The 25,356-nt window shown below is 37.0% G+C and overlaps 1 protein-coding gene and 1 long non-coding RNA gene across 4 annotated transcripts in view; one reads left to right on the top strand and one right to left on the bottom strand.

Annotated features, from left to right (window-relative positions):
- VIPR2 (vasoactive intestinal peptide receptor 2) overlaps positions 1-17,598 on the top strand; it is a 54,549-nt gene extending 36,951 nt beyond the window's left edge. For both annotated transcript variants that reach the window (XM_019616272.1, XM_019616271.2), the window contains exons 6-13: positions 2,080-2,221; positions 5,434-5,584; positions 6,459-6,519; positions 8,282-8,351; positions 12,620-12,711; positions 15,338-15,467; positions 15,549-15,590; positions 16,359-17,598. In XM_019616272.1, the coding sequence (XP_019471817.1) occupies positions 2,080-2,221; positions 5,434-5,584; positions 6,459-6,519; positions 8,282-8,351; positions 12,620-12,711; positions 15,338-15,467; positions 15,549-15,590; positions 16,359-16,529 (859 nt within the window). In that variant the 3' untranslated portion in view covers positions 16,530-17,598. The remainder of the gene's footprint in view (positions 1-2,079; positions 2,222-5,433; positions 5,585-6,458; positions 6,520-8,281; positions 8,352-12,619; positions 12,712-15,337; positions 15,468-15,548; positions 15,591-16,358) is intronic.
- Positions 17,599-18,652: 1,054 nt separating this feature from the next.
- Positions 18,653-25,356, bottom strand: part of LOC109368105 — a 9,661-nt gene continuing 2,957 nt past the window's right edge. The window contains exons 1-3 of one of the 2 annotated variants that reach the window (XR_002115794.2): positions 22,694-22,779; positions 21,477-21,563; positions 18,653-18,738 (exon numbers count right to left, since the gene is read on the bottom strand). This is a non-coding gene — a long non-coding RNA (uncharacterized LOC109368105). Of the gene's footprint in view, positions 18,739-21,476; positions 21,564-22,693; positions 22,780-25,356 lie in introns of those variants that run through there. The other variant, XR_002115791.2, reaches the window with a different exon arrangement.

Below are 25,356 nucleotides of genomic sequence, written 5' to 3'. Positions count from 1 at the left end.
TGGAAATTCTTTTTCAGGTACTACTGTTTAACTTCCACACTCCATTGTATATTATATCTGGCAGAACAGATACAACCTCAAGCCTTTCCAGTTGTTTAAAATATCAGCTATAAGCACAAAAAAGGCAGAACCATTGGATGAGTGGAAGGTGATTTTTCCTGAAAGTTTCCATGCAGTTGCAGTTCTGTGTATCTCTGTTATGTTTCTCCCAAAGGTGATTCCCACTTTACTTGATTTTACAAAACTGTTAGATAGGCTTCCATTGTTAATTCATGCAAAGGACAGGTTTAGAAGCACTGCAAAACAAAAGGATTTCATCTCTGGATAATCTTCTAAGCTCAGAATAAAGACATAGAATATGAAGGTCTGTAATATCATTCTATATTAAGATGGCAACATTTTTCAACTTAGTATGGTGTTATTCCCCATATGAATTGTAGAACAGCATGTTTTTGTGTAACACTTAGATTCAAGTTACTTACTATGTAGCTCTTAGAATACTTCCTTCAAGATAACTCCTGTATTGCAAAACCAAAAAAATGTCAGATTCTCTACCTGACACTAATATGTGTATCTTACCAAGAAGAGAAGTGTGAATCTGAATCATTTTTATAGGATGTGTTTTCATGTGTATCAACTGTCTGTCAAGATTCAAGACAGTTTTATATCATGAGTCACAGTGAATAGGATAGCAGCTTTTGTTTTGCTGTTAAAAAACAGCATTTTTTTGTTACTCTGAATCATCGTACCTAGCCCTAAATAAAAAAGATTGTTTGACCATCCCTTCTGAAAGGTTGATTTGACAGTCTTTTGTAGATGTAATGTTATAATTTCATATACTGAAGGGGATGAAATGCTAGTAATCTAAGTTAGTCACGAAAAATATTTTCTTCCACTCTCATCTTGGTATGTATTTCGCATGTATTGAGTTCCATACAAAAGTCTGTTGCTGTCCAGAGTAATAGTAGTATTTCAGCTTTTCTCAGAACCATTTTCAGGACACATACAGCCACAGTAATTAGTGTTTTTTTTAACAACTGCTCTAAGTTCAGCCTGGTATTATGTCCTTTGCCAAACTGCAGGCTAATGAGATGGATTTGTCATTTATTTCCCAATGCTCTCTCTAACTGTGCTTGTGCTAGTCATTTCAGAACATGTTATTTGGTGCTCTGTAGAAATGTTCTTTAAAAATAAAAACATGAAGACCATTTAGAAACTGGCGTTGCATACCAAAGTGCTAGCTGTAACATCCTATTTCATCTTCATTCTTTCATTGCTCAGCTTGCTAAAATGTCCTGGCTTCTGGCTATTATTCAGATACAGTTCACAGTTCTGATTTTGACCAAAAAAAAACCCTTTCAGGGGCTTGGTTTCTGGGGATTTGCTAAAACAAATTTCTGTTACATAGGATGATCTTGGAAAGAATGTGTCTTAACTGAGAAGCCTTCGACTTAGAACTAAACTTCTCCTGAACACTCAATCAGTTAATTGGAATGTTTGACATTTCTGTGTGAGTCTTTCACATGGCTGCTAAAGAATGCTAAACATGACTAAAGAAGAGAATTTTTAGATCTCACTGGACAGAAAGGCAATTTAATGCTTTACATGCATTTTTTGTTCTGGTATGACATACATCATAAAACAAAAAGCCATTATATAGAGAAATTAAAAAATAAAACCAGGAAAAAAAATTTATGAGAGTGTATCTGAAATTTCTGCAGAATAAAATAATAATAAAAGTTTTATTTGCATAAAAAATGAGTGCAGACAGAATGATAATCAGTGTTTACTGTCAGTTTACATTAAAGTGGGAGAGAAACACTTTTGGGATCTTTTGGTCTGTGTTGCTGAAAAGGAGTAAGAGATCATTTATTTGTGTATCTTGGACAGTATATAATGATGATGATGTTGAGATGATGTTAAGGGAACATGAGGCAACACTGAAATATGACGGAGGAGGAAAGGGTAGGTCTTGCTTAAGGTTCCTATTTCTAAGAAACAAGCAGAGATGAGTAGAAGTCTGTTCAAGAGGCTTTCTGTCTTGAAATCTAAAATGATTGTTTTTAAATCTCTCCTTAGAAAACTTCATTGTACTCGGAACTACATCCATCTGAACCTGTTCCTCTCCTTCATTCTAAGAGCAATCTCTGTTTTAGTCAAGGATGATATTCTCTACTCCAGCTCCAACACAGCTCACTGTCCAGAGGACCAAACCTCATGGGTAATAAACCTTATTTACAACCTGACGTAATACTCTTGTGTCTTTAAATTGCCCTCCTGATGCTTATAAATATTTAGGTATACCACCAACCTGTCAGTGTAGGCAAGTGTATAGAGAATATAACGACTGGCCAAGTGATCTGTCAGAAGTAGACAAAAGTAAGAGAAGCAGAAGAAAGAAGTTGTTGATTTGTTTGTCCATGTACAGACAGACAGCAGGTCATCTGCCAAAACAAATTACAGCCAGTTATAGCTAAATAAAGCCACTGCGTTAATACAGGGAGATTTTAAGGCAAACAGGAGTGCCATCAGCCAAGAAGGGTGAGAGGCACCTTCTCTCAAAGTGCCCAGCAGCTCTGTCAGGAGTCCAGGAATGAAATGAGTCAGTGATGTAGATATTTGCAAGAGTTGTCCTTATCGTTTTATTTTCTGGATATGACAGAAGCATTGTTACCTGAATTCATGGCAAGTGTGCTAAGTCTGGGTGGTGCAGAATTAACTTTCCTTCCCAAGGTGCTATACTTTGCACTTGTAGCTAGAATAGTGTTGATATCACACCAGTGTTTTGGCTGTAACAGAGCAGTGCTGACACAGCATCAGGGCTGTCTCTCTGCAGCCAGCCCACAGGACCAGTAGGCTGTGTATGGGCAGGAGGTGAGGAGGGAACATCCCTGAGACAGCTGATCTTACCTGGCCAGAGGAACATTCCTTAATTTATGCTGTCATGCTCAGCAAAAAAAAAAACAAACTGGGGGAGGAGGAAAGTGGGAGACTCCTGTACATCTGCGTGATGCTTAGCTGTTTGTGTTAAACCGCAATCTGATATGTTTACTGCATTTTTATACACAAAGTTTAGAAATATATTATCCTACTGCAAAAATACTAACAACTATGTAATATTCCCCATTCTTTACCTCCTTTGTTTCAGCCAGAAGTGCTGCAAAAGAACCCTACAAATATAACCGAATACCTACAGAATTAATTTTCTGTAGTTTAAGCTTGCGGAAGTAAAGTGGAAAGAAGGTATTTTTATATTGATGAATCCACATTATCCCAAAGTGTAGAATTCTTAGCAGTGACTACCAAGCTATATGTATGAATTAGTAATCTGGGTACTTTCTAATGAACATGTAACAGCTTTGGATTAGTAGGCCCAATCCAGGCAGAAGTTAGGAAAAGTAGTTAGGCAGACTGCCAGGAGTAGTCAGGTTAGGTCCTTCAAAGATGTCATTGGACCCTGAAATGCTCTTTATTTTCTGCAATTTCTTAGTTATTCTTTGTGGGAAAACCTCTTACTTTCCTGTTGGAATTTGTCCGTTTTTGTGGACTGCTGAATAATTTCTTTTGCATTATATGTCGGATGATCTGATACCACGTGGCTGTAGCTGTTTTGCCTTACATTGACTGAAATTCATCACGTGTGTGATGTTCCACAGGTCCACATGCACATTTAAAGGCAAACAATTCAAAATGCACTGTAATTAGGTCCTGGATCTGAATAACACTGATACATAATTCAGGGGGCATTTGGAGAATGCTCTCAGACATATGGTTTGAATTTTGGGTGGTTCCTGCGTGGAGACAGGAACTGGACTCAGTGATCCTTGGGAATGCCTTCCAACTCAGGTTTTTCTTCATTCTGTGATGTATAATTTTGGCTGACTCATTTGTGATAGATGCCTTCACTGTTCAGCTTCTGAAAAGATGTCTAATACAGGATTAGCTGCAGGAGGAAGGGAAAGTATTTTGTTGTAAGTTTCTGGTATGTAAGTCAAGAACACAATTACACAGGTAAATATGGATTGGAGTTTTAAGGAGAGAAAATATTTAGACATTGACTGCCAATTTAGTTGTGAGCAGCCATAAATATCAAAGCAAATTTTAGCTTGCATTTTGAAATATTCAATGTTCTCCATGTTAAATGTTCTAACCCATTACTGATCTGCAGTGGATATCCTTTCCATGGATACAAAGTCCAGAGGTAAGATTAATTCTACCAAACAAGATCACTGAACTAAGCTGTTTCTCAGGGCTTCTATCTTTCTCACTGGGCAGCTTATCTCATCTGATCCAAGTCTTTTTCTGGACACGCCTGTCTCTCTTCATGAGCTGTAGAGGTATCAAATAGGTGTTTGTCTTACATCAAAAACCTTACTCTTACATCTAGAGTTAAGTGAAATTAATTCAAGACTTTGTGCTTCTATTTAGATTTCTGAATGTATACAGGCAGGCAGTGTTACTTAGGATGCAGTGAGTTATCCAAGACACCATGTAGGGCTGATGGAGACTAAAAAGTTCTGGACCAGCACCTGGAGTCTGGGTTAACTTAGAGTATTTCATGTAACAGACACTTGTGTAGACAGAGGTATCAACCAATAAAGTAAATTGCCTGCCTAGGTATGTGATGTACTTTGAATTTTAATAAAAGCTGTGGACATACAAAGAGTATTTAAAGAAGGGAAAAAAGTAAAGCAGACAGAAGCTGTAAGCTTTGTTTAGTCCATTTTGTTTAGTCTGTTACATTCGCCATATCATCACATTTCTCAGCTCAGTCTCAGCAGGAATGTTTTGATGTTCAATTCACACATCCCAGATTCCTGCTGAGAAAGGCTGAAGTAGCAGCAGCTAGCACTGTGAAACATCAGCAGAGCAGAACTCTGAAAATTAATTCTGAAGATTAGCACAGAGACTGTATTTTGTGACTTCATTTCATGTGTCTTGTTGATTAAGAAACCATAACGTTTTCTAAATGGAAAACATTTTTTCCAAGTCCATTCAGCTTTTTCTTCTATGTCTGCTTAGAAGATTCAGCATATAAAGTTATAATTTTCACTCCATTTCCAGTTTAGCCTTTAAAAACTTATAAAGCCATTTCATTATTAACTTTTACTGTATTGGAAGACAGATGAAATTTGAATATATTTATTAGCCACCTAGTAGACAATCACTTAATCTAATAGCCATTCATTTACTATTGAAAAATTATGCATTTATTGATAACCACCTTCTTTTACAGTATTTATATTGTGATATTTTCAAAATTTCTGAGTGCATTTGCTATGATTAGGATAGAGGCAAAAAAAAAAATCTACTGAATCTGGGAGTAGCATATGTAAGATGCTTCTCCCAGAGAGTTAAGATGCATAATACGTAATAGCAGAATAATACAGCATCTTTCCTGCAACAACTCTGACTCCTCTTCTCACATTTCAGGTGGGCTGCAAAGCTATTTTGGTGTTTTTCCAGTACGGTGTTATGGCAAACTTTTACTGGCTATTGGTTGAAGGACTTTACCTCCACATCCTCCTTGTGTTAATATTCTCCCCCAACAGACACTTCACAGTCTATCTGCTGATTGGATGGGGTAAGAATGCAAATGCCTTCCAATTAAATAATATATTTTAATCTGTCTATTAGGATGAAACGATACAGTTTCTGTTGGATGACTGATGCATGGGCATGACTCCTTGGAAATTTTAGTTCCCCTCATCAGCTCCAGCATAGGTGGAGCCATTTTGGCATGGTGGGGGGAATAAGCACAAAGCCCCCACGCTCATCCCTCAGAACCCTAAATGGCAACTTATTCTTAGTTGGCTCTGACCTCTGCCATTCAGCACTCCTGACAATGCCCAGGAGTTGTTCGAGGAAGAGGATGATGTGGGTCTCTCCTAATTTGGGAGGAAAGAGAAAATATAACTGCACAGCCGCAGACTGTGCTGTTCTACATGCATTTTTCAAAAGCCCAATAGTATTTTCCATCTGTTTCTAAATACATGTGTTCCTGTAAATTACAGAAAGTGCAATGAGGTATGGACAGAGTAGTATAAAGCTACCAGTAGTAAGTGATCATAAAACATTAGGTATTGCTTGAAAATTACAATAAGCCAGTGTATGTAGTAGGATCCTTATGAAATGACTTATTCTTCATTTTTCTATTGTACTTCTTGTAAATACATTGGGAATGCTTAAGTTGTATCTGTGTCCCTACAGGTCCCTCTGACAGCTTGAAAGACACATAAGAAAGGCTTGTGCTTTGCGTATTAGCGATTAAAACTATATAAGAAATATAACCTCTTTTCTGCAGACTTCGTAACACATGTGAGCTTACATCCTAGCTCATCAGATGGGTCTCACACCCTTACTAAACTGTTTAGTATATGCTGAATATTTGGGAAATAAATGGTTACTACTAGTCTAAACTAACTTTCTGATGATTGTTCTCTTTGCTTCAATTTCAGGAATTCCTACCATATTCATTATTACATGGACAGTGACACGGATTATTTTAGAGGACACTGGGTAAGTATGTTGGGGAGAAAAGCTTAAAGCCTACAACTGTACCAATACTAGTCATGTTTTCTATGTGGTGGTATTCATACAAAAGTAGTTTGCTTTTCTGAAGGAGACAAAATTTTAGTAAAGAGATAAATATTTAGAACCTCTTCAGAATGCAGCTTATGCTTCCAGTTTACTTTGAAATGCAAAGTGCAGGAGTGGTTAGAGAGAGGTTATAACTGATGTTACCCTTTGAGACCTACATGTAGAGCTGTCTCATTCAAAAGTCAAAATAATACTTAAATTAGCAGTGGGGGTCCTTGGATTGTGTGCTGCCATGCAGTACTGGGCATCCTAATTTCAAAGAATCATAGACTTGTTAAGGTTGGAAAGACTACTAAGATCATCTAGTCCAACCATCAACCCATCACCACCATACTACTAAACTATGTCATTCAATGTGACATCTAACTTTTTCTGGAAAATCTTCAGGGACAGTGACTCCACCACCTCCTTGGGCAGCTTGTTCCAATACTTCACCACTTCTGAGAAGAAATTTTTCCAATCTGAACCTCCCCTGGCACAACTTAAAGCCACTACCTTTTGTCCAGTCGCTAGTTACACAGGAAAACAGGCTGACTTCTACAACCTCCTTTCAGGTAGTTATAGACAGAGATAAGGTTTCTCTTGAGCCTCCCTTTCTCCAGAATAAACAATCTCAGTCCCTCAGCTGCTCTTCAGAAGACTTCTGTTTCAGAGAGAAAATAGCGCTCATATTTGGTACAGACCATAAAAACTTTATCTAGATAGCTGAAGGTGAACTTAGTAACTAGCAACACAATAGACTGAAATCTGGAATTCTTTTGGTATATCAAAATTTTATTCCCAGAAGAGATGCAATGTAATGTAAACATAAGTAAGAGACATGTCTTTAGGTACAGCTATGAGTAACTAGAGCTAGGCCTGACTTTTGGCATGGAAAGGGAAAATAAGATTCAAGTTTTTTTAGGAAAATTGGACTTGCTTTCACTGGCCCTGAGGTGTGAGAGATCATTTCTAGCTAGTTAGACAAACAGTTATCACACTCCGCTTTTTTGGATCTGACTGATATTTTTTGTTCAGTATTGCTTTTAAACTGAAAAATCATTTTGCACATGAATTCTGCTTTGTTTGCAAGACCTCCAACTTGTAAACTGAAGGGTAGCTCCTTTCTCCTTCGTCATTACTATCTCAGAGGAACTTTGTAGGGTACTACTGTTGCTTAAAATTACTCTTTCAGAGCGTTCATTCTCAGAGTATTTATACCAGAATTGCTGAGCTGACAGTGAAAATTAATTTTTCAGTTTTTCAGACAGAGTTTCAGGTTGAGTCTCATATTTTCCTAAACCAGTTCTAGCCATCCATAACCTAAATATCCCACAGGGAAATTATGTCATTTAAATTGTAGCTGTCAATTGTGTTAGATTTTCCTGCTACCTAGAGGCTGTTGTTGAGTGCCTGCTGGAAAAGTGTCCTGTCACAAAGTGAAACTAACTTGGTTTTCCTAAAGGTCAACGTCTTTCATAATTTCTAATGTTATGGTCTGGTGCCTAGTATTAGAGCTCATTTGAATATATGTGTTGAAAACAGAGAAACAAAAATAAAAAGCAGAAAAAGATTAAATTCCAAATTCTAGGATTTGTGATTTTAATGTTCTTGGACTTGCATATAGCAAACACTTCTCTTCATAGATCTTGCTTGCCAGATGGTATTAGTGTCAACACAATTCTCCCTCTTTTTTTTATAGTTGCTGGGATACAAATGAGCATGGTGGTCCTTGGTGGGTTATACGAATACCAATTTTAATTTCTATTATAGTAAGTAAACTTTAAAGCATGAATTATATATCAGTTGAGCACTGTGCAGTGCATATAGCCATTATTCTTTGCTGCTAGTTACAGACAAGCAAGAATTCTGTTTTAATGAGAAGAAATTCATGGTCGAAGACGTTATAACATAAGATATTGAGCACATTAAGATTTGTTGCCTTCAAAATTTAGCTGCCTCCTATTAAATGAACAGTTACTTTTATTTGTGTTTCGTTCTTTCTTTAAAACCCCCCTCCTTATGAGCCTGGGGGAAGCAAAAATCTAATTATACTTTTCAATGAATTGAAGATTTGATTTTGCTTGTAAATAGATAGCTCTGCAACTGAGAATCTAATATTACTGCAGCCATAAAAAAATATAGCTGTGTATATCTTTCTTTAATTGGTAGCCTAATGCAAAAGGATACTGTTTGAGAATGCTTCATGGGGCTTTATGTGGAGCTTATTAGAATTACTGGAGTAGCATAATAAAATTCCTGTTCATTGTGATGACTGTGTAATTAAATTTGTGCATTATAATTTATTGTTTATGTCAATTTCTGAAAATAGTCACAGGGCAAATTAATTCCTTTCAGATACACGTGCTTTAGTTTTAAAACTTTAGACAGAGGAGTTAGGTCATTGTTAGATTATACAAAATCTCAAAAGCCTAAATTAGCCCAGAATTGACATTTGGGCTTTCCTTTCAGTTTGTGCCTGCTGAAGATCATTTTGAGAAAACTTGCTATCATTTCTATAGCGTTTAAAGAGTAAGCAGCACAGAGTGAAATGAAATGAAGTAAGGGCTCCAAAAAATCTTTTAATATACAAAGAAATAGATCTGCAACAGAGCTACAACAGGAGGATTATGTACCTCAAATGAGCTGGAGAATAGGAGATGGTCTGGAGTAAACAAAATACATTGAAAGATGAAAGCAAAACAGACCACTTGGTGTTTCCAGAAACATGAAAAAGCCTATGGAGGTCCTATGGAGCCTATTGAGGTTCTGTTTAAACAGCTGTGTGAGCTAAGACTTTATGTGCCAGATAGCAGTACTTCTCCAAAGAAGTCCTAGGTGAGGAGATGAAAGTTACCCAGGTGTTCACTGGCAAACTTGAATTCCAGCTGAATCTTAGCACAGAGTAGGAAATGTATAGGGAGGTAAGAAAATGGAGTCAGTAAAAGTCCAATTTATTATAACATGTGGACCAGAATCATGGAGGCAAAGGAACAGCCATGCTGGCTTTTTACTGGTTCAGTTGCTTGCATGGTAAGTGGGACTGTAAGCCATATAAACATATTTTGCTGATGACCACGCTTGCCAGGCGTGCACGTTTAGAATCCACTGTCACCTTCTAGAGATGTCTCTTGTCTGAGGCAGCATGTTTTAGGGATCGGAGCAACTACAGATGACCAAATGATTCTTCTTTGTGTAAAACCACTTCCTTCCTGCTTAATTAGATGATTCTCTACCAGTTTGTTCAAGTACATTTTGCATATGGGGAGCTGTGAAAGGAGATTTCAGAAGTACAGGGAGTTATTCAAGGCAGTGATACTCACCCTTTCTTGACAGATAAGTAACACATATTGTTGGAGCATCATCCCACAGTCATCACAGCCACTGTGGCATCTAGAATGCCACTCAGGTTTACTGCTGTACAGAGTGCATGCATAGAGTAAAAGTAGCTAATGAAATGCCATGTAAAATTGGTCACTGATGCATAAAAATACTGCATCCATGGAAGAGCATTTTCAGTATACATACATACGTATTTCCATTTACCTTCAAGAAAAAGTAAAAACTGAAGCCACAAGTCTTTGAAAATGAGTTCAAGGCTGCCTGCCATTCATCAGTGAAAATAGATCACTACAAATTCTTTGAAAAGAGGTTGTTATGAAAGTTGTGGCATTTCTGAATGAAGGTATGATTTCCTGCATCATACTCACACAGAGTCTTCAGTCTGTTCTTAAGGACTGTAGAACTTAGAACGATTAAAAGGATGATCAGCAGTAACAAATGATTTCAGCATTAGGAATGACAAAGACATGTGTAATTAGTGAGATGGATACAGGAAAATTCTGAAAGAAGCTGGATTTTGGTAAAATAAAGAATAGTAAAACACCAAAGTTCAAAACTGTTACTGACTGTCTTACATGATGGCATGGAGGAAAAGCACAGATGACAGGCGATACTGAAAATCTTCTGTTTTCCATTGATTTCTGTGCTACATCCAAACACATTTCACTGGACAGAAGGTTATATTATCTGTATTCTTATTATCCAGAACTAAATAGCTTTGTGAAAGCAAGTTCTGAAGTCACTTCTCTAAGTGGGAATAGCTGCAATTAAAGCAGTATGTCAGAAGCCTTCTCTGGCATCGCCTCCTGACAATTTTGGCTTTAAAAAAGTTAACTGGCAGGTTGCCATACTTAATGCTGTACACATTTCAGAGTTGTTTAATTAGAGATTCCTATTCCAGACAGATAATTTGGAGTACCATGCATTTGGCAAATGGCTTCCACAACTGCCTTCTTCATACTTCCACTGTAGTGAACTCCTTTCATTCGAGAAAGAGCGGTTTTCACATGGAAGCTGTACTTCTTTTAACTACAAAGCAGATTAAAAACATTCATCATTATCTCATATAGCAACCAGTGTAGCAAACTAAATAGCAGAAAGAAGCAACATGAAGGCAGTTTAAATGATCACTCAGGCAATGTGTGTAGACTCAAAAACTGATAGCAAGTCAGCCAGTAACAAAGGGTATCAGCAGCATCTTGCTGTTACTCCAGTAAAGAGGCATCAATTGGTTTCTCTTACAGTTTGTCTGCAATCATATTATATTCTCATTTTACTGTTCTTAGATTTTCATTCAACAATATACAAATTATGTCCTGTATGAAGACATCACACTCAAAGGATTTTTGTAGAATCTCAAAATGGTTAAGGCTGGCAGGGACCTGTGGAGGAGACTTTGTTCCCTCTGACTGGGTTTATAAGCTCAGCAGCATCAAGGAATGTTACAAACCCCAAACAAGAAGGCATGTTTTTCATTAATCCGAGATTGTGCTTAAGGAGTGAAAGTGACACATTTGAAAACAGACTTGAAGGTAATATGTGTATGACAGTCAAGAATGTGAGTCACTTTTTTCTAGTTTTGCAGATGATTTGATACCTCAGGAACCAAAAGGATGACAGTTTATTCTGTTGTGGTAGAAATTAATGAGGTTTGACAAGAAAAAGAAGTAATTCTGCTTTTGTGCAAATGTAAACAGTTTTCCTGTTTCCTCCTGTTTTGTGGATAGCAAATATACGAGGAAATGGAGGCTCTCTCCTTGTTCACAAATAATAGCTCCAGTGCACATATGTGTACTTAGTGTGTATCCTTCGGTCTATAAACTATACTGTGGTATTTAATTCCACAGATTTAATCAGCAAGAGTACTGTCTGCTACCTATTACTTTCACAGAAGTAATCAAGTCAAACTTCAAACTCATCATGCGTGAAAAATATGTGTTTACTTCATTAAAGGCCTGTGTTTTCTAATGCACCAGAATATTCAGGAACAGAACAGCTAGGGAATGCAAGATACCAGAAGCCAATGAAGAAACTATGTGAGTGAGATTCATAGTCCTGCTGAGTGTTAGTCTTGGATGTTCTAGACTGATCAAGGTCTGATCATAACTTTTTTTATCCAAGTGCTTCCATTCTCCTTCCATGAAATGAGATAGTCCTACTGTTCTATTCTAGAGCGCTGTTACCAGGATAAAATGTTGTACTGCAAGAGTCTGATTTCTTCAGTCATAATGTATTCATCAGTACCCAAGACAGACAGATATTCTCTATGCTTGATGGAAGTGAACAGATTGCCCATTCAGCAATCTTCTGTTCTCCTTATCCAGACAGAAAATAATCAGTGTGAAGATGAGAGGCAAGGGAGGATCAAAATTGTATACAGGACTTAGGTTGTCCTTTTGCTTCCAATCACAGATCCAAACAACAATTCAGGACAATCATTGATTGCACTAGATCCTATCCAGTGTCCCATCCTGCCAAAAAAACTGTCTTGAGATTTCAGATGCAGAGCATTGCTGACAACTGGGGCATTCAAAGGCTTTTGCAGACAGACTAAGAGTAGTAGCCACATAGAGGTGCACTGGACATAACGGACAAACAATAGATTTAACTGCTGAGTTAATTACTCTGATTTGATAGGCAAGTGCTGCATCTTGAATGGAGAAGTCTGAAATCACCATTGTATTTGTTTTCTTTGCAGGTGAATTTTATACTTTTCATCAGTATTATAAGAATCTTACTCCAGAAGTTAAGATCACCAGATGTTGGAGGAAATGACCAGTCACAGTACAAGTGAGTCATATTTTTAGGCATTATATATAGAATTAAACTAATCTCTATAAGATGTACTGGGCTGAAACCTGCTACTAGCAGTTGCTGTGACAGTATAATTACGTTTAATTCAAAAGCTCCTAATTTTAGGCAATTTAATAAAGGTTGTAACATTATGTTTAAATAGAGATTAGCATAATTTTTTCAAACACCAAATTGAACAAAAAACAGGCAATTTCATAAAGACTAACAAACTACTCTTGAATTTAATTCCATGAAAGAATATGCTTATGCATATTATGAGAAATAGTATTTTTCTTTTAATGTATAGGTATTTCATTTTGACATAAAAATTGCAAAATATATGGCTTCAACCTATTTGAAAACTTCTTTTTTCACTTACAAAACACTTTTTTTGTTTTAATATTTTAATATATTTTAAGAGGAAGAAAGAAATTGTTCCCATAAGTTGTTAAAAGGAAATATAATGTGCTTCATAGACCTACTCAGTTCCTTTTTGATTTTGTGTTATTGAATTAATCGAATACGTGAGAGAACGAAATCAACTTAGATGAAATTACACAGTCACCACAGTATTATCTAGCACAGTGACATACAGAAGTATATATGGCAGGAAATCTGTATGTATATATACATATATATTTATACAGGCAGGAAATCTGCACGTTTATTTCTTGTGAGAGAAAATTTTGTTTCCCTGTGGTATTTATGTATTTTGTGAAAACAAAGCATTCCCTTCCTGTCTGTCTCATCATTTTCCATAGTTTACTGCAGTGTAATTAGTTCTGTAACAGCAACCTTGTCCTTCATTGTTCAGCCATGTGAATTCTTTGCTTTTAGCAATTGATTGCCTGATTAAGTTTGGATTGGGTAGTCTTTAGCAGATACTTAAGGGAACAGCAGATTAACCATCTCAAGAAATACTGTTTCTCCAGATCAAATTAAAGGTTTGGAAGGCTCATTTTTCAAAATGCAAATGTGCTTTCTAAAATACAGTGAAGAATAAGGCTATTTTTTTTCTGTGTCTTTCCTTCACTAAAACAGAAAGTAGTATCAGCTAGGACAAAATATTGCTACAGGAATGGAGTGAAAGTATGAGTATAAAACAAATACTACCCATTTCAAATCATAATTTTTCTTCCCTTCCTGTGTCCCATTTGTGTCTTTACCTGGTTCCATCCTTTTTGATGCTCATTTTACTTTTGCAGTAGGAAAGGTTAAGTTGAAATAAAATCATTTTTCCACTTCACTTGGGAAAGCAGGAAATTTGCTGCCCTCATCATCTCCTTCAGTTGTAAATTAATTTCTTCTTCCAGAGAAACCCTGTTGCTACCACTTACTGGTATCACTTTTAAGTATGAGGTTTTTACTATTCTCGAGAAATTTTGCTGTCAGAACTGATTATTTCCACATAAACAGATGTAGCCTCTGGGACACTATGAGTGAAGGAAGGCCTTGAAGACTGACACAGAAAAAATAAAACTGCTTGTAATACATTGACTATTCTAATAAAGTAGGGAAATCACAGCAGCTTCCCTTCACTGTTGAATCGAGTTAGATTCACTAAGAGAGTGAAGAATTATGGTACTCAACATTACAACTTCTTGAATTTTATCTGATAGCAGTCATCCATAATCATGCATGACTGGTCCTCCATAATACATAAAAGTGATGTCATTAGAGTGATATGGGTGATAGATAAGGGATTATTGGCAATTCATCATTTCACTGGTTTCAGAGGCAGTTTGTCAAAACTGTCCTGCTTAATAGTGAAAAGTTGACATTCTTAACTTCAGTAGTGGCTTGTGATAAATTGCATTACATAATTTATAACATTAAAATTTTTCATGGGTATATATTTCATACTGTCATTATAGTAGTGAATTTGGGGGTAAATCTGAAATTTCTGATGTAAATATCACAGCTGAGTTTATTCTGGATTACATTTCCTTGCCTACTTTCCGTATAAATTGAACGAGCACCCTTACAGGTGGCAATTTAAAAGAAATAAACCTGAAAATACTAATTTAGGACATAGAATTCACCTTTACACAACTGTAAAATTTTGCAGGAAGTCAGTATTCCTCCCCATTCTCAACAATTCATGGTGGTGCTCAGGGACGTGATGTAGTTGTTAGAGTTAGGGTAGTACGGTTCGCTTGTGGTTGGCCTTGATGATCTTTAAGGTCTTTCCAAACCTGAGTGATTCTATGATTCATGCAACGTAAAAAATGTCCTGAGTGGCCTAATAGCCTCTTATGAGATAGGCTGAGAACTTGTCTGAGTCAAAAACTGGGAACTTGTCAAAGAGGCACAGCAGAGGACAGGTCCTACGTCCTACTGTTGTCCAGAGGTCAATGGAAAAAATGTCTTTTGATTTAGAGAGACCCTGGAGCCTTCATCAGATTTTGGAAGAGCACAGGGTCAGCCAGATCAAGTAGAGATGCACACATTAATTTATAAAGGTTACTGTGAGGATAATCTTACAGCAAGCTTGAAAGGAAAACAGTTTTTATCAATGTTTCCTTCATACAAGGTTTATCTAAATGACATTGCATTAGGTTCTTACCTTAGTAAAGCAAGAGCCTATCATTAAACTCTGGCTTTTTCTGCTTCATCTATCCAGGAGACTTGCAAAATCCACGTTGTTGCTTATTCCATTATTTGGAGTTCACTACACAGTGTTTGCTCTGTTTCCTGATCGCAGTTCCAACAATTACAAAATAATTTTTGAGTTGTGTTTGGGATCTTTTCAGGTAAATTTTCAAGTTTTTCTTCAAGTTTTATTGACTTAGGTTAGTGCTGCATACCAAGTGATGAATATTTTCTGTTTCTAGGGATTGATTGTTGCAGTCCTGTATTGTTTTTTGAACAGTGAGGTAAGCCTTGCTTGTGTATCGAGGATATTAATTGCTGTTTTCAGTAAATGTATAAATAAGCACCTCTATAATTTCACTCTATGTAACATGTAGCTGTTTTAGAAAACGTTTGCATTTCTGCTTATAGAATATACACATTTCTGTGCAGCAGGATAAATCAGTGTATTTGGGTGAAGAGTTAAGAGCCTTTTGAAATCTAATTCCTTGCAAATGGTGGTGCATCTTTAGTTAATGTGATCTGATTTCTGACCCTGGTACAAGTTATGTGAACTGTCTAAGTGAGGTGCAGCAAGCTTAGAAATTCATGCAAAACTTGGTACAGAATTTAGTATTTAGGGTATGATGTTAGCACGTCAGCTACTTTTTAAGGTGTGATATGTGTTAAATAGCATTCAGTGTGTGTAGGAGGAATCTGTCTGAAGAAGACGCTTGCACTGGGAACTGACATTCTACTCTACTGTTGTTCTGGTCTTTGATACTCATAAGATGACTGATTTGAGGCTAATCACTTCATTAAGTACAAGTGATTAATAGCTAGCGACTATTTTAATAAAAGCCACTTGTGGCAACACAAGTGATACTAATCCGAATTTAAAAGTGGCCGTGGGGTTTCTCTTCACAAACACTGTAGGTGCAGTTTTCACCTCAGTTTTGTAAAAACTGGTTAGAATTTGTTCCCAGAAGTCCCCACTTAGTAGCCAGTAAATGTGGAAAAGTTTCTCAAATAAAAAGAATGTTTTCATTTTGTGCATTTTCTTTTTAACACAGGTGCAAGGAGAGCTGAAAAGAAAATGGCGGAGTTTATGCTGGAAGCAGACAGCAGGCAGAGACTACAGACTGCACAGCTCGATTTCTCGAAATGGATCAGAAAGTGTTTCTCAGCTCCATCGGAATTCAAGGGCTCAGTCATTCATGCAGACAGAGACCACCATGATATAAATCAGTTAGGTTCCCAGAACATGCAAAAACTGTGGGATACATTTGTTATATGCAGCTTGATGTGGTATTTTTTAAAATGTACAGTTTATTGCTTGGCTTTTCTATATGTTGGTACTTGGGAAATTGATTTGTGCAGTCAACCAGGTAATAACAAAGACACCTGCCCCATGGATGCTTTCTGTTCTTTTCTTTAGTGACATTCATACTAGTTTTTATGTTCTCTTGCCATGTATTAGCCATAACTATTCAAAAACTCATTTACTATGAAGGTCCCTTTTGCCTCCAGCCTGTCTGTCAAACAGATGTGTGGGGTCCTATTTAATGTAGGCTGCTTTGTTACCTGATGAAAAGGTTATGACGGGAAGCAGGAAAATTTCTTAAACTATATTTATAGGTAATACTTCTTTCCTTAAGGATTAGGAAATTCTTTCCTAATTATGGAAAAGAAGTGAAAAATGAAGAAATGTGAGGTTATAATTAACCACATTGGGAGCTTAGTGTGCTAATCCAGGAAATCATTAACTTTTCACGGAGAGGAAAAAAAAAAAGTAAGGCTTATTAGCTAATCATATGAATTGCAGAGGCTAATCTACAGTTTGATTCCTATCCTGTTGTCCCCTTTGAAAGTGTACGTTTTTTTATGTTTCGGTGCAGAACATAGGACTGCCTTTGCAGTCCAAGGCTGTTGTAATTGTTTTGATTAAAACATCAACTACTGGCATTTGCCAGTAGTACTGTTCTAATCACCAGTTGTACTTTTCTGTTTAAAATCAAAGAGATTTGTGTTGATCTTTTATTAAACAATTTTCTGAAGAGGTGCTTTATTGCTAAAGCAGTTTATCATAAGATAAACAGTCTTGGAGAGCGTTACCCATTGAAAATACCATTTTTATTTAATATTTTCATTGAAATCTCTAGAACTACATACTTAGTAGCTGAAACAAGAAATATTGCAATAATGTTAGAACTCCCATTTAAGAAATAATTTAAGTTCTCTTGGTTTTATTCTATTCTGTATCTGTCTGAGCTGATTTAAAATTCAGTTGTGGCCATGATTCCAAAAAAAAAACCCTAAATGCAATCCCTAAAATTGACCATAAAAGGCATAAATGGAAGGAATTCTCAGCAACGCCAAGCCTCCTGTGCAGCCACTTTGTAAAAAAAAGACATGGATCTGACAAGTTCTTATAAATACACATAGAACATTTGCAGTTTTAAAATAAATAAATCCAGTGATGCTTATTTCTCATGTTATGTTTAACCACATCCACTGTAAATGACAAGTTTTGCATGAGCATTGTTGGCTCATAACAGCAATTGCCCTGATATCTCAGATGATAGATCATATGAAGCCAGCAGAAAACAAGGTCAGTAATATTGCCAGGGAAAGGGAAGAATAGTGGCAAGGGCATGTCTTTGACAGGCTTTCATGTACACTCCTGAAAATATTAGTGGGAATACTGTTGGCAGTCATCAGAGTGTCTGTACACCTCTTGTTCTGATTTAATTTAGCTATTTATTGGTCAAACACAATTTATTGTAATGAGATTACCCTGGAGTGATACATAGTTCTGTCAGATCAAAGACAGGAATGTCCCAAGACTGCCCCACGGGCAGCACTCATCAGTGTTGCATGACACCAACCTTCACTGTGCTTTATGCAACCATTTTCATGTCTGTAAAGACCCAGAGGGCACTGTTCTTAGTTATTTCTACTTCCAGAAAATCCCCATATCCAAATAGCTTTATACAAATTTTGAGCATCATCCGATCACCATGGAACTTGACTTCCATCTGCCTTTTCACACAAAAGTGCACAGTATGCTAAAATGTATGCAAAAACTGAAAATCAGTTTGATGAATCTAGTGCTTACTCAAACATCTCTACAATGCACTGAAATAGCTTTGTCTTGCATTAGATTTTACACAACTGTGGAGTCAAATGGTCCTGCTGGTGACTCTTCAGAGTCAAAAGGACAATGCAAGAAAACATTTGACTCCGTCATCCCTGAATGTAGTTTGTATTCAGTCTTAGTAGCATCAGGGGAGGAGGTGGATGAAGCAATGCAGGTGTATGCTCTCCATGTATGGCCTTGTGACTTAGCTCTCCTCCTCTTCATTGCTTTACTGCCTTTCTCACTTTGGTCACGTCAGGATCCAAGCTGAGTGATAAAGGCTTGAGCACGAAACTTGCTGGATTATATTCCCACTGAAAAGCCAGTAGCACACCATGTTAATTAAACAAGAATGCTGACAGGATTCTCTCTCATACTGTACTTAGTGGTTATGCTTTATTTGCCTTGGAGCCAGGTAGGCAAAGCCATTTATTTTGAGTGATTTTTGTGACATTACCTGCTGATGATGCCGGAGGGACACCTGGACACATTACTTTCTACTTGCCGATGGTGATCAGAATCTAAATATATAAAGTTAACTTAAATTTTCCTCTCCAGAGATGATGATTTTAGCTAGGTGCTTGATAAATTTAGTCGAAAGTTATCTACCCTTATTTATCCCTAAAAAGCCAAATGCCTGTTCCTGAGCTAAAGACTCATTTTAAGTGCCTTCCATATTGATCATAAAGAAGTAGGTGCTAGTTGTAGATGATTCATCCCATGTTCTGCTGTGCATTTAGGGCACATAAACTGTTTTGGTTTTTTTCTGTATTTACTATAAAATGAGCTGAGGGTAGGGTAGGTTAGGGTGGAGTGAGGTAGAATAGAAATGAACAGAAACTTAAGATTTCTCACCCTCTGTCTACAATTAGGCCTCTGCAGAAGAGTCTGTTCAGTTGTGTTGCCAACAGATAACTAAATACCGCCTTTTAAGCCACGTAAGCTGATTGACAAAATTTATCCTTCCATAAATGCTTATATGAAGGATCCCTATGTAGTCCATTCAGCAGGATGTCCCTGTGCTTGACTGCCTTCCATGATAAACCCAAAGGCCTTATGAACGATATTGATTTGCCTGGGTTCAACTTTCAGCAGCTGTTTTTTCAGGTGTTTGCCTTTTTATCTTTTGTAGGTGGGTCATACAATAAAACAAAGTGCTCGTGGCTATGAGAAATTTTCTTTAAGTGAAATCTTTCGAATCACACTTAAAACCATCTTAATTTCCTGAAAAACTAAACACATCAGAGCTCTAAAACTCTGAATACAACTCTGAGCATTTTCTCATATGATTTTTCCTGTTTCTCTTCTGTGCCTCGTTCAAATTTAGAATATTTTCACCTACAGAAAATGGAACATTTCAGGATACCCCTTCAGGAAGGTGTACAGCATTGACCACATTTCTCACTCCCACTCAGAGTTGACATGGTCATACTGTTATCTGTGCAGTCATTTCAACTGCTGTCCAGGAGCTGATTAATGATGTGAAATGATAATAATACTGGCCTGATTTTTCAACATGTAAATTAGTAACCTTGTTAAAGTACGTTGACCTTGGTGTCTGGCTCAGGTGCATTAAGGCATCCTTTAAGCCACTGAGAGCAGTGCTGGTTTCCATGAAATGCTGTGTTTGACATGTGTTTGAGTAGCTTCTCCATGCATACCATGCTGTAGTGCACTAGAGCCCAACAGACTGCCCCAAAGTGCTGATATGCGCTGCACGTAGCACCTGAGGAACTACCCAGTTTAAGCATATGTTGGGACTGTACCACAGTGTTAATAACTTGCTAGCCACAAAAAGTGACAGTTTAAAAAGCCTTCTAGAGCCAAGTCAGAGGCAGCTTGCCCCATTGTGTAGCACTTCACATGCTGACACACCTCAGACAGGCCTCCCTCTGCCTTTAACATGATGAAGGGGAAAGCTGAGTGCCTCAGCAAACTGTGCAGTCTGCCTGACGGCGTGTGAAATAAGTCATTGCCAAGTGCACGTATCTCACACACCAAGCATGAGGACTGAGATGAGTCATTGCCATTGTCTCCTGTTCTTGTGAGCGCTAAAAAACTTACCCTGTTGCCACTGAATTTGTCCATTTCAGCAAAGTGATTCTGCATAAAGTTCAAGCTCATTTCTGCAGTTTTTTTTTTTTTGACAATTCTAATGAAAATTAAACATGTCTGATAAGAAGTACAACCAGTAAGTAGCCTGTAGAAAAAGCTACTTTGCGTGTTAGGGTTGTTGTCTGAGCAATTGCTGTCTGTGCAAAGTAATACAGGAAATACTTGTACAAGCAAAAGTTCCTCCACATTACCATGAGTGCCTAGATAAACTGTGGGCCGCCAGTACTATACCTTGACGAAACCAAATAGCAGCAGGTAGTATTGAGCAGTATTGTTCTGCTCAAATGAAGAGTATTGAAACTATAATTTCTGACATCTATATTATGAGTATATCAGCACATATCAGTAAACCATTAAAGTATGTCAGCTACTTAAAAAAATCATTTTTTGGTATGATTCTGGTTTAATCTGGTTCTGCCCAATGACAGTATGTTCATACCACTTCCACTGCCAGCTAAAACAGTGGCTGAAATGTCCCCCAATCCTTTATTCTCCAAAGCACTGTAGTAAGTTTCTCATAACCTGCAGCTTTCCCCCTCTCCCTGGAGCATTAGTATGAGTATCGTTTTGAAATTCTCTTTTGTTGTCTTTATAACTTTTTATCTGCTGAGTACAGTAATAATTAAGGATGATGTAAATGAATGTGATTATTTTTTACACAATGTACAGAATATGATGTATAGATTAATGCATGTAAATAGATTTCCTTTTCATACTTTAATTCACTATACATTTCCTCTGGTTTTACTCGTCTTTTTTGTTTTCGGTGTCACATACCTAACAGCTTTCTCTGTGATGTATATAAAGCTGTGAACAAACAAGGGTTTACATCTTTATGCTATCAGTGATAACAGTAATTAATAACACCGTGATGAACTGAAGATGAGTCAGAATAAAAGTTTTAAAGATTTTGCACAGAACTTCTATATGTCAATACCTGTGTGGCTGGCAGCTATCTTCCAAATTACTACATCTTGCTTAATTGTGTTGTCTAGGTGTCTTTGAGAATCGCCACATAACGGACCTACAACAAAAATAAAGATTATTTAGATGGAATACTATATATCTTATCTCTTAAAGGGAAGAAATGGATATCTATTCATACATCTACAGTGTGTATTCTTTAGAAAACCAAGCGCACACAAGCTAGATCTTCAAACTAGAAATAGTATTTATAACTGACTGCATTTGAATATTTTCATTTTTTCCTAATAACATAGGCTGGGATATATAGTGATTTATTTGACATGAAGTTTAAGTTTAAATACTGCATCAAAGCATTTAATAAAATATATTGATTCAAACTAGTTATATTTTAACAGTCAAAATAAAGATTTTTCTAGATATATGCTACAAAACACAGTCAATGCCCTGGGTTATGCAATTAAATATTAATATTAGCCTTGGAAAATGAAATCAGAGAGCCAAGCTCTACGTTGAAGTCCCTCATTTTGAAGCTCGTGCCTTTGTAATTGCGACTGCTTTTCAATACAAGCTTATTGAGTTGTGAGATCCTCTTTCTGAAAGGCTTCATTTAGCAATACCCACTGGCCACTGCTCATCCCTGGTTTCCTACTTACATTCTTCACCTGCTCCTAATTAGGCAGAAAAAGCACAAGTGCTATCTCTGCAGGATACGAAAAATGCTTTGCAATAATGAATGAATCAATAGGCAAGTTTATTACCATGTAATTAATAATGGATCCTGACTACAGGGAAATATTTTGTTATGCAGAACTGTATTCATGAGAAGAAAATTGAAATATAATCTAAATACTATAGAAAATTGTGTTGTAAAGAATGATTGTATATTAGGCAGTTGGTGAGTTAGACAATTAAGTCATTCTTGCTGATTCTAGCTTCTGTCATTCAGAGAAGTATGCCAACCATATTGCCTCTGCTAGAGAACAATTAACTTGGCCTTACTCAATGAGAACATGACAAAAAAAAATATATTGATTCTCTCACATACACATCATCTTTGAAGTACCATTTTAATGATTTTGCCTATAAAACCATAATACCTTGTCCTGTGACCACAGGACAGAAATTAATAAGTCTAGATAACTTGGAAGGACCATTTTGACTTGTAACATGTGGAATTAATACATTGTTAATGAGTTTTAAAAAATCCTTTAAAAGCCCAGCATGTACCTGGCACAGTCTGTAGCTCCGGTTACTTCCCGATGCCCTGAAGATAAGATGACCCCAGCTTGAAAGACAGAGACAATACTGACTTTATTATGCAGGCCCAATTTTTCTTTTACCTAACTTCAAACATCTCAGTTAAGCCTTCTATTTATAAACCCCATTTTGGGCTGATTACAAAGCCAGAAATCCAGCCTGAGCAGGGATGCTGCTTCTGGGAAAGCCCATCCTGTCCCAGGGCACTAAGGACCTGAAAGGGCTGCAGCAAGAAAAGCCACATCCCTGTGCTGAGGTCAGCAAGCCCTGCAGTGCCACTGCCCCTTAGCCTGAACATATCTATACTCAATGTTTCTCACACATTATCTGTGACTTAATTTAAACTAAATAATTACTACTTAGTTCCAATCTTGTGACATATGGAAGGAAGGCACTTAGCAATTCCCACAGAAAAGTCAGTTGTGACTCACAAAAGTGAGTTGGCATCTCATGAATTGAAGCTGGAAACTAGAAAGATATTTAGATTGAAGGAACTTACAAACTTTTCCAAATCAGAATTTTAAACATAAGTGAATCACAAAAATCCTTGAATTTTGATACTTTGCCAATTGTTACAAGATACTCTATTAATGCTGTTTCAGACACTTGTTTCAGCTGTAGATTCAGTCTGACATGGCTCCATCATGCCTGAATGAACAGACAGTACTGGTGGCATAAATACTATGGAAGAAAATTTGAGTCCTATAAAGAGATCTTTAGTGTTAGCTTAGCTATCTTCTTCCTCCCTTTATTGTGCTCTATATTCAACACTAGCCTAGAAAAATTCTTCCAATTACCTTTTCATATACTGGTCCACGAATAATACAACTCTACTTCTATATATGTCCCCCAAATGTCTTTGATGAATGGTTTGTTTCCTCTGAGTAATAATTATTCATCTCAGCATTTGGCAATAGTTTTGAGTGGTTTTTAACTTTCCTCATGCAATAAATGTGTCACTGGGTTTAAAAAAATAAATCACTATTTGGATAATCTGGATACTCAAGTGTTTGGTTGGCTCACAGGGTGGAAAGTGGCTTCTAACATTCCTTACTGACTTACAGTTGACTGCTTTAGTGCATTTTTCTTAAATTCAGATCAACTCAAAACTGTAAATTACAGGAAGAATGTACAGAATGATTTTTGAGAGTTTGGAGGGAAAAAAAAAAGGGTGTGAATTTAGGGAATAAATGGGTTGAAAGCTAGGGTCTAAGGCAATAAGATTTTATGGTAGGAAAATGGAAGAGCTAAGGGAAGGCTGGTTTGGGGGATCACATGTAGCAGGAGGTGGGAAAAAGAGGGGTGTGATAACTTCGATGAAGAGCCCATTTGAGTCAGTCAACGTTGGGACCAATCTTCATGGGGAACTCTGAATGAGCACTTTCCACATGCATATGGCACGAAGCTAAATTAGAAGCTAAATTGTCACAAGTGTACACTGCGTATAGAACCTGAACAGTTTTGCTCAAGTTTACAGTGAGTTATACAGGCCGAATAGTTCAGGTTTTTAGGCATAATCCACTTATAAACTGATCATCTGTATTTCTCTCCTTCAAAATTGAAGTGTTCCACGTTTTAGGTGACACACAGGCTATTTTATTGGCTCTCTGCATACGAGGAAACAAAATCTTTTCTGAGAGAAGAATAAAGTTGGGGAACACTAAGATAGAAAAGGCAAAAGACTTTCACATCACCAGACCAAGAAAGCATTTTTACAGCAATTATCAGACAAGGTAAGATAGCTGGGAGGCATATCATATAAACCGTGACTCCTGGTCTTATCACCTAACTTAAACACTGTGACATTAACTATGGCAGCTGAAGGATTATGTTTACTGTGAATCCCACCTACAGTCACTGTGGCTAACATAAAGACTTTTTGACAAAAGTTACCTACGGGAATGGAACCATAAGAACATGAGCCCCATGACTACCAATCCTACTAATTTAAGCCTGGCTGATCCCAGGCTAGTCTGTCATTCATCACAACTAATTTGACTCTAAAGCTAAAATTACTCATGAAAAAATAAAATTCTGAAGACTTTCATGTGGCTTGAGGTATTTACACTGTATAAGAGTTTTGTTTTGTTCTATGTCTTTATCCATTCTCCTGAACTAAAACACAATAATCTTGGCTTTGCTTTTTCAGGATACTCCAGTTTGTTTAATTGCAAGTGATTCACTAATGGTACAATTCTAGTAGTCAACAGGCTACAGCTCAAAACCAGCTAAGCAAAATGCCAGATTCTATGACAACTCAATTATTTGCCCTTCAGTTTATTTATTTATTTAGTCTTGAATAGTAAAAGTGTTGTTTCTTTACAAAAACAGCTCAGTTTCCTCTCTGGCTTTTTAAGGCCATGAATTTCAGATGGGCAGAGTTAAATTCCTGCAAGGTAACTTACTGCCTACCCTAACCTCAGCTATGTATTATTTAATCTATTCTTCACATCCCTTGGCAACAAACAGCATTCCCAGGGCAGAAGCCTCAACAGGGGTGGTTTTACCACAGTCTGAGAATGATGAAAGACCTATGCTTCATGTGCATCCCTTCCACAAGTAAAACACACTGATGTTTTGATATCCTAGGAGTTCTTTTTGGGAAAATGAATGAATGAAAGAGGGGAAGAAAA

The sequence above is a fragment of the Meleagris gallopavo genome, chromosome 6 (assembly GCF_000146605.3).
Source record: "Meleagris gallopavo isolate NT-WF06-2002-E0010 breed Aviagen turkey brand Nicholas breeding stock chromosome 6, Turkey_5.1, whole genome shotgun sequence".
Taxonomy (NCBI): Eukaryota; Metazoa; Chordata; class Aves; order Galliformes; family Phasianidae; genus Meleagris; species Meleagris gallopavo.
The sequence above is the reverse complement of the archived record's forward strand: the minus strand, read 5'-3'. Positions and strand labels throughout refer to the sequence as shown.